We start from the raw sequence: 12,239 nt of genomic DNA on the forward strand, positions 1-12,239 counted from the left end.
GCAGTCAGTGACAGTGCAGACAGACATGTGAAGATGTGTTTTATTTTTAATATTCAAAGGTGTACAGAGCAATCTGAAAATCTGTTAATGCGGCAATTTCCTTAGCCTCCTAGGTCTGTGATGCCATAGAGAAATGCTATGAGTTAAGTTATTTTGCACGGGAAAATTCATAACCTTCTTATCTGAGAACAAACTAAAAGACAACATACAAAAGACTAAGGAAAGCATCTTAAACCAAATCCCGTGGGCATCACTCTAAATTCTGTTCAGAAACTTGGATGATACACGCAGAGGGCAGTCCTCTTGGGAGCTGTGAACCATCAGGAGTTCTTGAGAGAAAAACAGAAGGAAAGAGCCTTCACTCTGCACTGGAATGCAGTAAAATAGCAGGTACTTGCTGGAATTGGATAATATGTCAGACTTCTGTACTTGTTTTGCTGGTGAACAGTCCTTCTGAACTTGATGGAGTTCGAATTTTCTGCTGATTCAGCTACCCTTCTCTCTTAAGTAATCTGCTATAAAAACACAGGGAAATAATTTTTTTAAAAAATCAACAATAATGAAAATCACACACAGAACTGCTGTAATCGAGATGCTTTTTTCAAGCTCAAGTCCACCTCGGGCTTTAATTGCAAGAACAGACAGCAGTATTCCTAATTGCACAGCACAAATCCTAATGCTTATATTCATGTGGTATTATCTGTTCTACAGAATAAACTGATCACTTTATACCTAAATCATTTGCAAAAATAAGATGCAAGTAAAACTAATGCCACTTTGTTTTCACAAAGAAATCATCCTGAAGGGAAAGAATAAACTCACATTGTCAAAACTGCAGGAAATCTGGCTCTGGAAACATGTAATGAAAGTTTGATGAAGAATTTATTACTGTCAGTCTTACAGCTCATTTCACACTAAACAGCTTATGCCCCAAAACACAGATTAATTCCACTTACATGTAGGCACCTAGAGAAGGAACAATGCTGAGCACAATAGATTTGGAATTTCATTCCTATGCAATGAAATGAGCATACTCATAGGTATAGAAATATCTCTGTTTCCATGGTGAAAATCAGGGCTACTCTGGGATCTGCTCTTTGGCATTCAGTCCATCTGGATGATGTGATAAAATGATAGTCAGCCACACACTACAGCAATAGGATGTGTATCTGTTATTTATCTCCCTGGCATAATCCTTGCCAGCACCTCCACACACGGAGAAAACTACATCTGAGATGAGGACACCTTGTCTGCAGAGGGCTACATTTTGCCTTATTCTCAAATGGGGAACAAAGTGTGAGATTTTAACCCTAAGTCTTTGAAACACCAAACCTGAGAGAGAACTGAGGAGTCCCACAAAGGGAACTTTGGCAGAAGAGGAAAGGAAAGGGGCACTTTTGTTAGAGAAGAGGTGCTTTGTAACTGTGAAACAAAACATGAGAGGAAGCAGCTTAATGATGTCATCAGATTCATATAGGCATAGAAGGAAAGTCTGAAGCTCTTGGGGAAGCTCATGGGTCTCTGAAGAAGTGGAATGTGAATCAGAGCATGGAAGATGATGCTCATAGGATGTGCGTTAAGACACAGCTCAGCATTAGTTGCATGAGGTCAAGGAAATGTAACTGTTGGGTTCCATTGTGTTTAAGGGTAACAACAAAAAACTTGTGCCACAAAGGCCAATGCAAGAGTTCTGCAACCTGTTCATACCCATGGAAGCTTTCAATCATGGTGGGATGTCTGGAAGGCAGTAACACATGGCTGTATTCAAGCTGCCAAGATTTTCAGGATTTGATAGTACATCAGATAAATTTTTGAAGTTGTTTGCAAGAGCAGAGCCAGTCAATGAACCACTGATGTGCAAGCACACAAGTACATGTGTTTGTCTTACCGAGTTTCTCCACAGCTTCCACACAAACACTGGGATACATGCCCACTCTGTATGTAGCAATCAGAATGAAAGCTTTTGTCTTCACCACTATGAGGCCTCCATCTGCCTAGATAATACAAGTGGGACGAAGTTAGATGCATACACATACATACTGCCTTTCAATTTAGGCTACACACAGACATTCCCTTTGCCAGTATACTTGAGGGGAAAAAAAAACAAATACTCTGAAATCCTAAGAAAGGATGCAGTCAGAACAATAGCTGTGCATGTTTTGAAGACTGCTGCTTATTAAAGTCACTCAGGTCCCATATTGTATTGCCCATTGTTGCTTCCAATGAAATCATAGAATCATAGAATCGCTCAGGTTGGAAAAGACCTTAAAGATCATCGAGTCCAACCACAACCCAACCATCCTACTCTAACTCTAACAGCCCTCTGCTAAATCATGTCCCTGAGCACCACATCCAAATGGATTTTAAACACATCCAGGGGTGGTGACTCAACCACCTCCCTGGGCAGCCCATTGCAGTGCTTAACAACCCTTCTGTAAAGAAGTGTTTCCTGATATCCAGCCTAAACTTACCCTGGTGCAACTTAAGGCCATTTCCCCTTGTCCTGTCTCACCTGTCACCGGTGAGAAGAGACCAGCCCTGCTCTGCTGTAAGCACCTTTAATGTATTATTGCACAGCAATGTGAATAAGTTTCCCCAACCTGCTGGGAAAGTGATACCAAGAGAAAGAAGGAAAGAAACGCATGAAAGCATTCATCCTAATGCAACCAGACAGTAAAAGAAGGAAGTAGGAGGCTTCCAAACTTCTCAGGACTGCCACAGCTGTCAACATACATTTTTAAGATAGATGGAATGCTCATCTGCTCTAACACACTTATAGTGCTTCTGCTTGAAGTAGAGTCCTTCCTTTCTAACTTGCAGCAAGTTCTTGTAGAAGGCATAGATGAGGTTTATGGCGTTCTCTGGTGGCACCTGTGTGCATAACAGCACAGTGTTACGGACTGAAAATATGTCTTCACAATGATGAACTGCTCTTTACTCACGGTTTACTCACCCGCTTTCTTTGATAGTTTACCTAAAACTACGTTATCTCAACCCCTAGGGTTATATCAGCAAGTCTTCTGAACACATTCTTCTGAGCATCCCAATGGGAACTGTACGTCCCCTTGTAAAAACCGTTTGTTAGCGGTCTTAGAGATTAGGAAAGCACATCTGGGTGCCAGAAGATGCTCAGACACACTCGTGCTCGCCAAGCACGGCGCAGCTCCCCGCCGCACCGCCGCTTTGAGCTCCGCGCTCCCAGCGCTCCTCCCGCCGCCGTCACCCCGCGGCTCCCATCTCTTACGTAGAAGCCAGGGGTGGAAGCGCGGATTTCCCTTTCGTTGATGCCGATCGCGGCTGCGTTCTCCACGTGCTTTGTTCTGACGAGGCTTTCATTCAGCAAAGCCTGAAGCTGGATCATTTGTTCTGCGAGAAGGAACAGGTGTATAAATGTTTAAATGTTCGTCCTCTTTTAAACTGGAAACCAATGGGGAATTTAGGAATTTCGACACAATTAACGCTAACCCTCAAAGTAAGACAACAAAAATCCCAAACCTAAGAGAGCGGCAGAATAGACCGGCAGTAGAACGGTCCCCTTTGCCAGAAAGGCTGTAAAACCCCCCTAAAAGTTAATTTTTATAGCATTTCTCGGTTCTGTTTTTCACAGCCGCAGGAGCCGCCCCGTGCCCACAACCGCAGCCCCGCGAGGCGTCGCCATGGCAACCGCGCCCCCAGCGCCGCACTGCGCTGCCCACAGCGCGGCCACCCGAGAGGCGGGCCGTGCTCGGCTCCCGATTGGCTCACTCGCCAAGGCGCTCCCATTCTGATTGGTGGAAAGGTCCGCCCTGACGGAGCACCGGGCGTTCGCGTTGCTATGGGCTGCTGGAGCGCTGGCGGCGGGCGCGGAGGGATCTGGCCGCTCTTCTTCTCGCCTCGCCCCCTCGGGCCGGGGAGGCTGCTGCTGGGTGCCTGCCCTGCGGATAGGGAGCCGAATCGCTGTCCTGAGGGGGTTCCCTCTTCTTCCGAGAGGCTGGAGGTAGTGGGAAGGGACTATTTTCTCAGGCGGAAGGACATACGATATGGGTGGTGTGATGAGGATGAAGGGGGTAGCGCCATTTTTGCTGCCCTGGCTCTACTGCAGCTGAGGCGGCGCTGAGGTACCCGGAGCGGCCCCCGGAGCGGCCGTCGCTGGGTCCTTCAATAGAAGGTTTGGGAGGAAAGCCTTTCTGAGAATTTCACAGGGTTTTAAAGTCCTCATTCCGTTTTAATACATAAAAGTTTTCTCAGTATCAAGTGTTTCTCTTCTAAGGGAAAAAAAAAAGAAAAAAAAACATGAACACGGCAGACTTTTAACTAGCAAACCCTCTTCTGTGTGAGGATTTGATCTGTACACCCAAACAACAGATAATCTTACTTTACCATATCCAACAGGAATAAAAAGCAGTTGTGTGTCAGGCAGTAATTTGAATTCTTAATTCTCTGTCTTCCTTTACACGGTCAACAAAATTCAGTGCATTGCTAACAAGCAGACGTGTGGTTTTTATAACGTGTATCAAGTGCGTTGTGGCTGGAGTTGATCTTGAGGGTTTTGTTCCAACCTTGCTTGTTCTATGACTGTTTGTGAGCTTTCAGGGTAGCTTCTCTTCAAGGCTTTTGTCAGAATGGGCTTTTGAGAGGACAGAGCCTCACCTATAAGGGAATTTACTTTCTGCCACAGAAATGATTAATCTGCCTTCTCAATGTTTCTGCAAAACCACGTGTTTGGGGAGGTACCACGTATTTCAGCAGAGGGAAGAATGCTCTGCTCTACTGAGCAGAACTCCTGATGCAAGAGGAAATTTATTAGATTAGTGGAAAATATTGGTGATAGGTGGATGGTTGGACTGGATGATCTTAGAGGTCTTTTCCAACCTTGGTGATACTATGATTCTATGAAACATACTGGTGCACGTATAAGGGAGGAGATGGCATTTCCTGGCTTGATCTCAGTACTTTAGTGTAAGTTTCATCTCTTAGAACTGGCTTTAAAAACCACTGAAACGCAGCTATCCCTGTTGTGGAATGTAGTGGTTACTTGAAGGTAACTTTTATGTAATTGAAAAAGTCACAAAGGAAAGAAGTAAAAGTCACGAGGCAGAACCTGAAATGTTTTCAAAGCTGGAAGCATTCTGGAGTAATTTGTGGATCACTTTGTTCTTTGAAACAAAATTACCATCCATTTATTATGGAGATAAGAACAGACAGGTAGTGCCAGACTATCTGCCTCTACACGTGATACTTTGTCTCCCTCCCTTTCACTTACAGTGATACAAAACCACTTTTGGTCTGTTTGGCAGCAGTTAGAATTCCTACAGAGCTTTGTTGCGTGTTTGTCTGGCATTGCAGGACAACTAGCTTTTTGGTGTATACCGAACAGTTTCATATGGTTTGGAATGTTTTAATGCTTCTTGCAGCCTCCCTCAGCAATGCATACTGCACACAGCTCAGAGACCTCTCCAGGTCCACTGCCTGCAGCAGAACTCTGTCAGCACAAGCTGTGCCAGGTGAGCAACTCTCTGCATTCCTTCAGCTGTGAATTCTGATCCAAAGAATGAAAATGAAACATGAAACTCGTGTATAGCTGAGAACCCAGGGCATTTGGCTTCAGCTGTGTTTCCTTCTTGGCACTGGCAGCTGGTACCCACAGACTTGCCTTCCCTGCCCAGCCCTTGAGATCATCAGGCATCCCATTGAGCAGAAACATCCCTGTGGTTTTGTCTCCACCCTATGAATGCTCAGGGATGTGTATCACAGAATCACAGAATCACAGAATGGCCAGGGTTTGAAGGAACCTCAATGATCATGAAGCTCCAACCCCCCTGCCACACACAGGGCCACCAACCTCCACATTTAATACTAGACCAGGCTGTCCAGGGCCCCATCCAACCTGGCCTTGAACAACCTCTCTAAGCAGCCTGTTCCAGCATGTCACCATTCTCCCTGTAAAGAACTTCCCCTGACATCCAACCTAAATCTTCCGTCCTTCAACTTAAAACCATTTCCCCTTGTCCTGCAGTTATCTACCCTTTCAAAGAGTTGATTCCCCTCCTGTTTGTAGGCTCCCTTTAGGTACTGAAAGGCTGCAATGAGGTCACCCCACAGCCTTCTTTTCTCCAGGCTGAACAAGCCCAGCTCCCTCAGCCTGTCCTCATAGGGGAGGTGCTCCAGTCCCCTGATCGTCTTTGTGGCTCTCCTCTGGACCCTCTCCAACAGCTCCCTGTCTTTTTTGTACTGGGGGCTCCAGACCTGGACACAGTACTGCAGATGGGGCCTCACAAGAGCAGAATAGAGGGGGACAGTCACCTCCCTGTCCTTGCTGGCCACCCTTCTTCTGACAGAATATATGTGTATTAAGGGAAGAGTCATGTGCTCTGCTGTGCTCTGTCCATTTGTTGTAGGTTGGGCTGTCTAGAATCCAAGTACTGTGCAAGTCTTCCAGAGTAACCCCAAACATTAGTGCTGGTGGAAGCATCAATAAACGCAGTGCTGCAATGATGTTGCAGTTTGTCTTATGTATGCATGAATAGGGTCACTTGCTGACCCAGTAAGTAGTGGTCCAGTACCACAAGAGCCACTTCCACTATGGCTATGTAGAATTGAACCTGTATGTATATTTATTTGAAGAGTGCCCTCACCATTAAAATCATTGCTCTAGGTTGGGATATCCCTATCTCCAGTGCTTCTGTTTCGTGTGTGTGAAATGTTCTCTCCTGAAGTACTGCAGAGAACTGCTTAAGTGATGTTTTGTTGTTATTCCTGCCCTGGCAGAACGAGGTTTGCAAGGCAGCATGGTATGAGGATCTTAGGTGAACTTCTTGTATCCCAGTTTGTAGCCTGACTGTGGAACCTACATGAGAACCTGATCTTTATAAAGCAGGTAGACATTTTTCATGCAGACCTTTTCCTTTTTTTTTTTTTTTAATTTATCCAGAGGTGCCTCACAGCACCAGCAAGGAGCAACACAGCAAATACTTTTGACTGCAGTAGATTCTCTGGGAAGACAAATACTAGCAGATACTGGCTGATACAGAAGGACTTCTATCGCATGAAGGTATGATGGAGGAGTGGAGTAGAATGGAAGGGATGAAGGGAGGAATAAAAGATGGTTCTTTGCAAAGTTCTGTAGGTCTGAGTTATGTTTGTCATTGGAGAGGAGAACAAATAACTGAAAATATGAATCTGGTGGGTTTTATTGAGCACTTTGAGGTAGCTTTATTGAGTTCCATGACATTCAAAAAGTTTTCACATTAAACCTAAATATTTGGGTTTATTTGGTTTTCACAGAATCACAGAATCACAGAATGGCCTGGTTGAAAGGGACCTCAAGAATCATGAATCTCCAACCCCCTGCCACATGCAGGGCCAACAACCTCCACATTTCATACCAGCCCAGGCTGCCCAGGGCCCCATCCACCCTGGCCTTGAACACCTCCAGGGATGGACGGGGCATCCACAGCCTCTCTGGGCAGCTGTTCCAGCACCTCACCACTCTCTCTGGAAAGAATTTCCCCCCTGACATTCAACCTAAAGCTTCTCTCCCTCAACTTAAAACCATTTCCCCTTGTCCTGCAGTTATCTACCCTTTCAAAGAGTTTGGGTTTCTTGTTTGTTTTGGACACACTTGAGCAAGTGGCCTGGATCAAGTGGTGGTGCAGACCCAGTGAGGAGCATGCAAGGAGGTGTATGGGCTGACCACAATGAACATGAGCTTTTGTTCTTCCAAAACATGACTTGAATTTAATGTATCTATTCAGAGCACAGAGATCTACGCTGTTCTGCCAGCTGTGTTAGAGTGTAACATGCCTTAAATTCCAGCACAAGTAACTATTCTGATCTAAGATAATTCTGACTGCTGCTGTAACTCCTACTTTTACTTCATATGTTTTCTTGCTGTTTTGCCAGGTGGCTCCTGATGAAAGCAGAGACATCATCGCTTCTGCTCAGTCCATCTTAGACAGAGAAAATTACTTCGTAAGAGTAAGAAATGATCTCTTTTCTCTTGCTTGCTGTTGGTTTTCTGTACATAAAAGCCTTTATCTCCATCGATGAATTATGATAAAATGTCAATTGTCTATATGCTTGGAAAACTAAATTCAGAAATATATCCTTTCTGAGGACAGGACTGAACTGGCAACCCTAAATGTGAATTTCACAGTTTTCTCTCTTCAGTTACTGAGTGCCTGTTTGCACCTAACTTTTGTTCTGTGGATGAGATGGATGGTGGTGAGACTGTGAATAATGGACAGCAGGACTGACCCAATCCAGCAGACTGCCACTGTTGGAGGAAGAAAATCCTTTTCCCAATAGCCTGGTGGGAAAAAAAAAAAAAAAAAAGAACAGTTTTCAGCCACTACAGTTAAAAAAATTCAGAGTGTGGCTGCTGGAGCCCATGCAAGGAAGGGCTTGGAGCCAACATGAGACAGGGAGGAGCAGAAGGGAGGGCTGGCCAGGAGGGCAGCACTGCCCAGTCAGATCAGGTCAGCCATGCTGCATAGCTTTATCTATGGACTCACTGAGGTGATTGTTTGGCTGACGTGTTGTGTGCTTATTTTTCCATTTTTCACACAGGAGGTGGACAGGTATTTGAGGCACCACGATTTCTTAAATCTGAGAAAGAAGGAGATCCTATACAAGAAATGGCTTGAGGATGTTTCAGAGCCACTGCTGTGGAAAATTGAGGACAAAATGGATAGCCAGTCGAGGGAAGAAATACAGAAGAGGAGGGAAGAACAACTTTCTCTCTATTTAAACTACTGTAAAAAGAAGGTATCAAGATACAGATTTCTGCCATGGAAAGAGTTGTGGACAAGACTGGGGTCTTGGCTACTATTTGCTGTTAGTTGACCAGCCTGGTGTTCCAATGTGCCTTATTTATAACTTACTCTTCCTGAGGACCTCTGATTGTGGCATACATCATTCCAGCCAGTTGTTCAAATTTGCCATAAGATAAAAGCAAATGCTTTGCTCAGTGCACTGAGCACACACTGGGTTCTGAGAACGGTCAAACAGTGGATTTCATTTGTGAGTTCCATCAACAGAGCTCCATCGGGTGAAAGCAAAGGCCAGCAGTCACTGTAGGAAATGCTTCTTGTTGTTGCTCTGAATTTCATATAATTCTTTAAGAGATTCCACAACTCAACTTTCTGCATCTCTGACTTGGATATCAAGAGCAATAAGGGCAGTCAGATAATCTACCACAAATAGCATAGTATTTTATTTAGGGCAGTCTTTTGTTGTCAGTGGAAACTACTGCACAGTGGATTTATGAGACTGTAAACAAGCTTCCTATCCATAAATGAGAACACTGTGGGAGCTGTGGTGTTGAAATGAGAGCAAACAATCTATTCTTCAAAAGTCTGATGTGAAAGATTCATGCATTTAAACTGCACTTAATGATGAAAGGCTGAATTGGTCCTTCAGCCCAAGTCCTGGCATTTGCATCTGTTAGGTGTACTGTGCACATCTGGGTCTGCATCAGTGCATCTTGCAAACCCCTGTGTTGGGTCAGGACTTTGCTGGGTGACCTTTGAACACTGTGGCTGTTGCACTGGAGTGTTCTTCACTCCAAACAAGTGCACCATCAGTGACCAACGCCCACCTTTTCTCCCTGCTTCAGTGGGCTGCAGCCCTCCAGAATAACAGCATCATTATTTGCATATATTTGCATTAATTATGGCAGCATGTGACACATTTTGCAGAACTTAAGACACTTCTAGGAGTTGGTTCACATCCCAAATTCTATTTGTGCACTTTTTTTTCCTCCTTCTCTTTGCCCATTTTCTCTTGCACCACTCCCTGCTTTGTAGACTTTTTGTTTTGTTCCTCAGATCTCACTTTTTTGTTTCTCTTTCATCTGTCTATTCCCTCTTTCTATGTAAATTCGTAGAGTTTCTCTTTTCTTTTTTTTTTTTTTCCAATCTCACAGCCATACATGATGAAATGGAGTTTGTGGTGTGGGACAGCACCTAGCACTGAGGCTTCACCCAGTACTGTAATAGGATGATATACAGTAATTAACCAATGGGTGGCACTAAAACTTTGCAAATCAAGGCACGTTAGTTCTTAAAGTTTTGCAGAAGGTGAGAGAAGCTGCTGTGTGGCCTGCCTGAGCAGTGTTTGCTTTCAGCAGCAGCTCAGGTCCCGTGGGGCTGCCCAGGTATTCAGTGAGTGTCTGGAGCAACAGACCCACTGGCCTGATTCACTTGCCCACTGCAGAGCCTTCAATACAGTGATATCTTACACTTCCTGTAGATCCCAGGGCTTTGGTTTGGTTGGTTGGTTTGGTTTGGCCTTATGTTGCAGTCCTATTGACCTGTTCCAAACATGATGTTTCCAGCTCTCATCTGCTGACCTCCAAAAAGAATTATATAGGGCAGAGATCCAGAGAGCCAAAGGCTGCATCCCTTCCTTGCTGTGACCCCTGGCAAACTGTGTCCACAGAAAAGCTGAAAACCTTCATTTAAAGGAAAAAATGAGGCCAGTGGGGCTTAGTCACTTTTTCTTTTTTTTTTTCCTTCTTTGGTCAAAACCTGTTCCCTTGAACAGAATTTTCACTACCTGAACTGCCCTAGTAATAATTAACCTTTTAGTCTGGATGTCTAGATGCTTCATGAAAGTACTTACAATGTATATATGCTTGCATTCAATTAAAATGGATGTATTTGCCTGTTACACTACATGTAATCTACTTCTCCTACAGGGCTATGTGGCTTTAGAAGCTTATGACCCATCAGAATATGACCCACTATTCCTGAAGACATGCACAGACTGCTGGAAGGTGGGGTGGTTTATGCTGTAAAGATCGTATCAAATGCACAACAACCTTGTGTACTGGGTGGGAGAGGCAGGTAGGAAGGACTCAGACACAAATCCAGTTCTTTAAATCCTTCCTGGGTGCTGTGAGCCCTTGGCCCTGTCTGTGTCTCATCATTTGTGACAGTGTTGAATGTGGAGGACAGTGACAGTATTGAAGGAGGAGTTGTGATGCTCAGCATTTCTAAGAACTGGGGCCACTCAGGTCCGTGCCTCATCTTTTTGTTCATAAAAACTGAAGTTGATACTCCTCCCTGCTAACCAACTGTATCTTGAAGTTTACATTTGTCTGACTTCGGTCTTTGAGACATTCTCATAAAATTGTCTAAGTGCTTAAGCTTGAAATAATTGTCTCTGTCACAGGTTTCAATACCAGCTTTACAGGATCCTCTGTTAAAAGCTGTTCAGAAAAAGTTTATTGAGACAGGCATTGTCAAGCGGTGTGAGACAGGTAAGTTAAATCATCAGTATCCCCTGGAAACTTTTCATGCTGGGGGAAGCTCCCCCTTCCTTGGCAAGCATCTGTTCCCTTCCATCAGGAAGACCGTGCTCTAGCAGAGAGCTGCAGGAACTGCCCCTGCTTCCCCTGGGCCGGCAGCGCATGGATGCAATCGAGTGGCTGAAGGTTCCACACACCTACATTGCTAGTGAGCTCCACCGAACAAGGAGGTAAGAGCTGCTGTGTTTCCTGAGAGAGCAGTTACATCAGGTAAAGCCTCTCTTGTTTGGCTGCATTGTAAAGTATTTGATAAAACACTCCCAGTGATTCACCTCCTTTTGAAAGCTCCCTGGGCCTGCTGGTGCAGTGCACAACAGTTAAAGGAAGTCCTGTTCCACAGTGACAAGAACATCAAAGCTCAGTTGGGAGCCGGATGTCCTTGAAGCAGGCTCACTCACTCCCCTGAGCCCATGCACTGGTGCTTTATGCCTCTTGCTGGCCCAAGCCTTTGTCCAGCATAACTGTTAGAGCAATTACGGGCTAACAGCAAGTTCTAGAAGGGAAACCAGTCACAAAGACAAGCATTTCCTGGAGTAACTCAGCGTGGGAAAGAACTAGTGCAGGAAGCTGTGCTGGGCGATGGCAGCCTTGCTCTTGGGTTGGCTGACAATAGTTTTTATTTCTGTTTGAAGGCTGAGAGTCGTGGACCACCACAAAGACAGTGAGAGCAGATGATGTCACCTCTCCTCCAGCTCACTGCAGTGGCAAGTGCAGCCATCAGAAGGTACTGTCTGCAAAACATACGTTAGATCTTCTGCCAAAGCAAGTGACAGTGGGCCAGGTCTTCTGGAGAACTGCAATAAACTCATTGTCTTAAAGTAGAGCTTCAGCAGTACTGTTACCCAGCTGTCAAAGAAATGTATGAAATACTGCTGCTGTTACTTCCAGCAGTGGACGGGGGAATGTCATAGCTTGCATTTAGCTTCAGGTGTTGCAATACTGCATGGAG

General features: G+C 44.9%; 2 protein-coding genes across 3 annotated transcripts; one reads left to right on the forward strand and one right to left on the reverse strand.

The window, feature by feature from the left end:
* Positions 1-26: 26 nt before the first annotated feature.
* PFN4 (profilin family member 4) lies at positions 27-3,644 on the reverse strand. 2 transcript variants are annotated; one of them, XM_031595935.2, is made up of 5 exons: positions 3,496-3,644; positions 3,245-3,366; positions 2,734-2,871; positions 1,889-1,994; positions 27-512 (listed from the first exon to the last, which is right to left on the reverse strand). In XM_031595935.2, exons 2-5 carry the CDS (start codon positions 3,359-3,361, stop codon positions 487-489), a joined length of 387 nt encoding a protein of 128 aa, XP_031451795.1. In that variant the 5' UTR covers positions 3,362-3,366; positions 3,496-3,644; the 3' UTR covers positions 27-486. The 2 variants fall into 2 exon arrangements, with proteins under 2 accessions (XP_031451795.1, XP_031451794.1); XM_031595934.2 differs by having other exon boundaries at positions 27-515; positions 3,496-3,642.
* Positions 3,557-12,108, forward strand: FAM228B (family with sequence similarity 228 member B). The gene is made up of 9 exons (XM_031595929.2): positions 3,557-3,976; positions 5,394-5,483; positions 6,911-7,030; positions 7,882-7,956; positions 8,548-8,745; positions 10,679-10,756; positions 11,155-11,242; positions 11,331-11,460; positions 11,923-12,108. Exons 1-9 carry the CDS (start codon positions 3,815-3,817, stop codon positions 11,963-11,965), a joined length of 984 nt encoding a protein of 327 aa, XP_031451789.2. The 5' UTR covers positions 3,557-3,814; the 3' UTR covers positions 11,966-12,108.
* The last annotated feature ends 131 nt before the right edge of the window (positions 12,109-12,239 follow it).

This window comes from Phasianus colchicus, chromosome 2 (assembly GCF_987193195.1).
Source record: "Phasianus colchicus chromosome 2, bPhaCol1.hap1.1, whole genome shotgun sequence".
NCBI lineage: Eukaryota > Metazoa > Chordata > Aves > Galliformes > Phasianidae > Phasianus > Phasianus colchicus.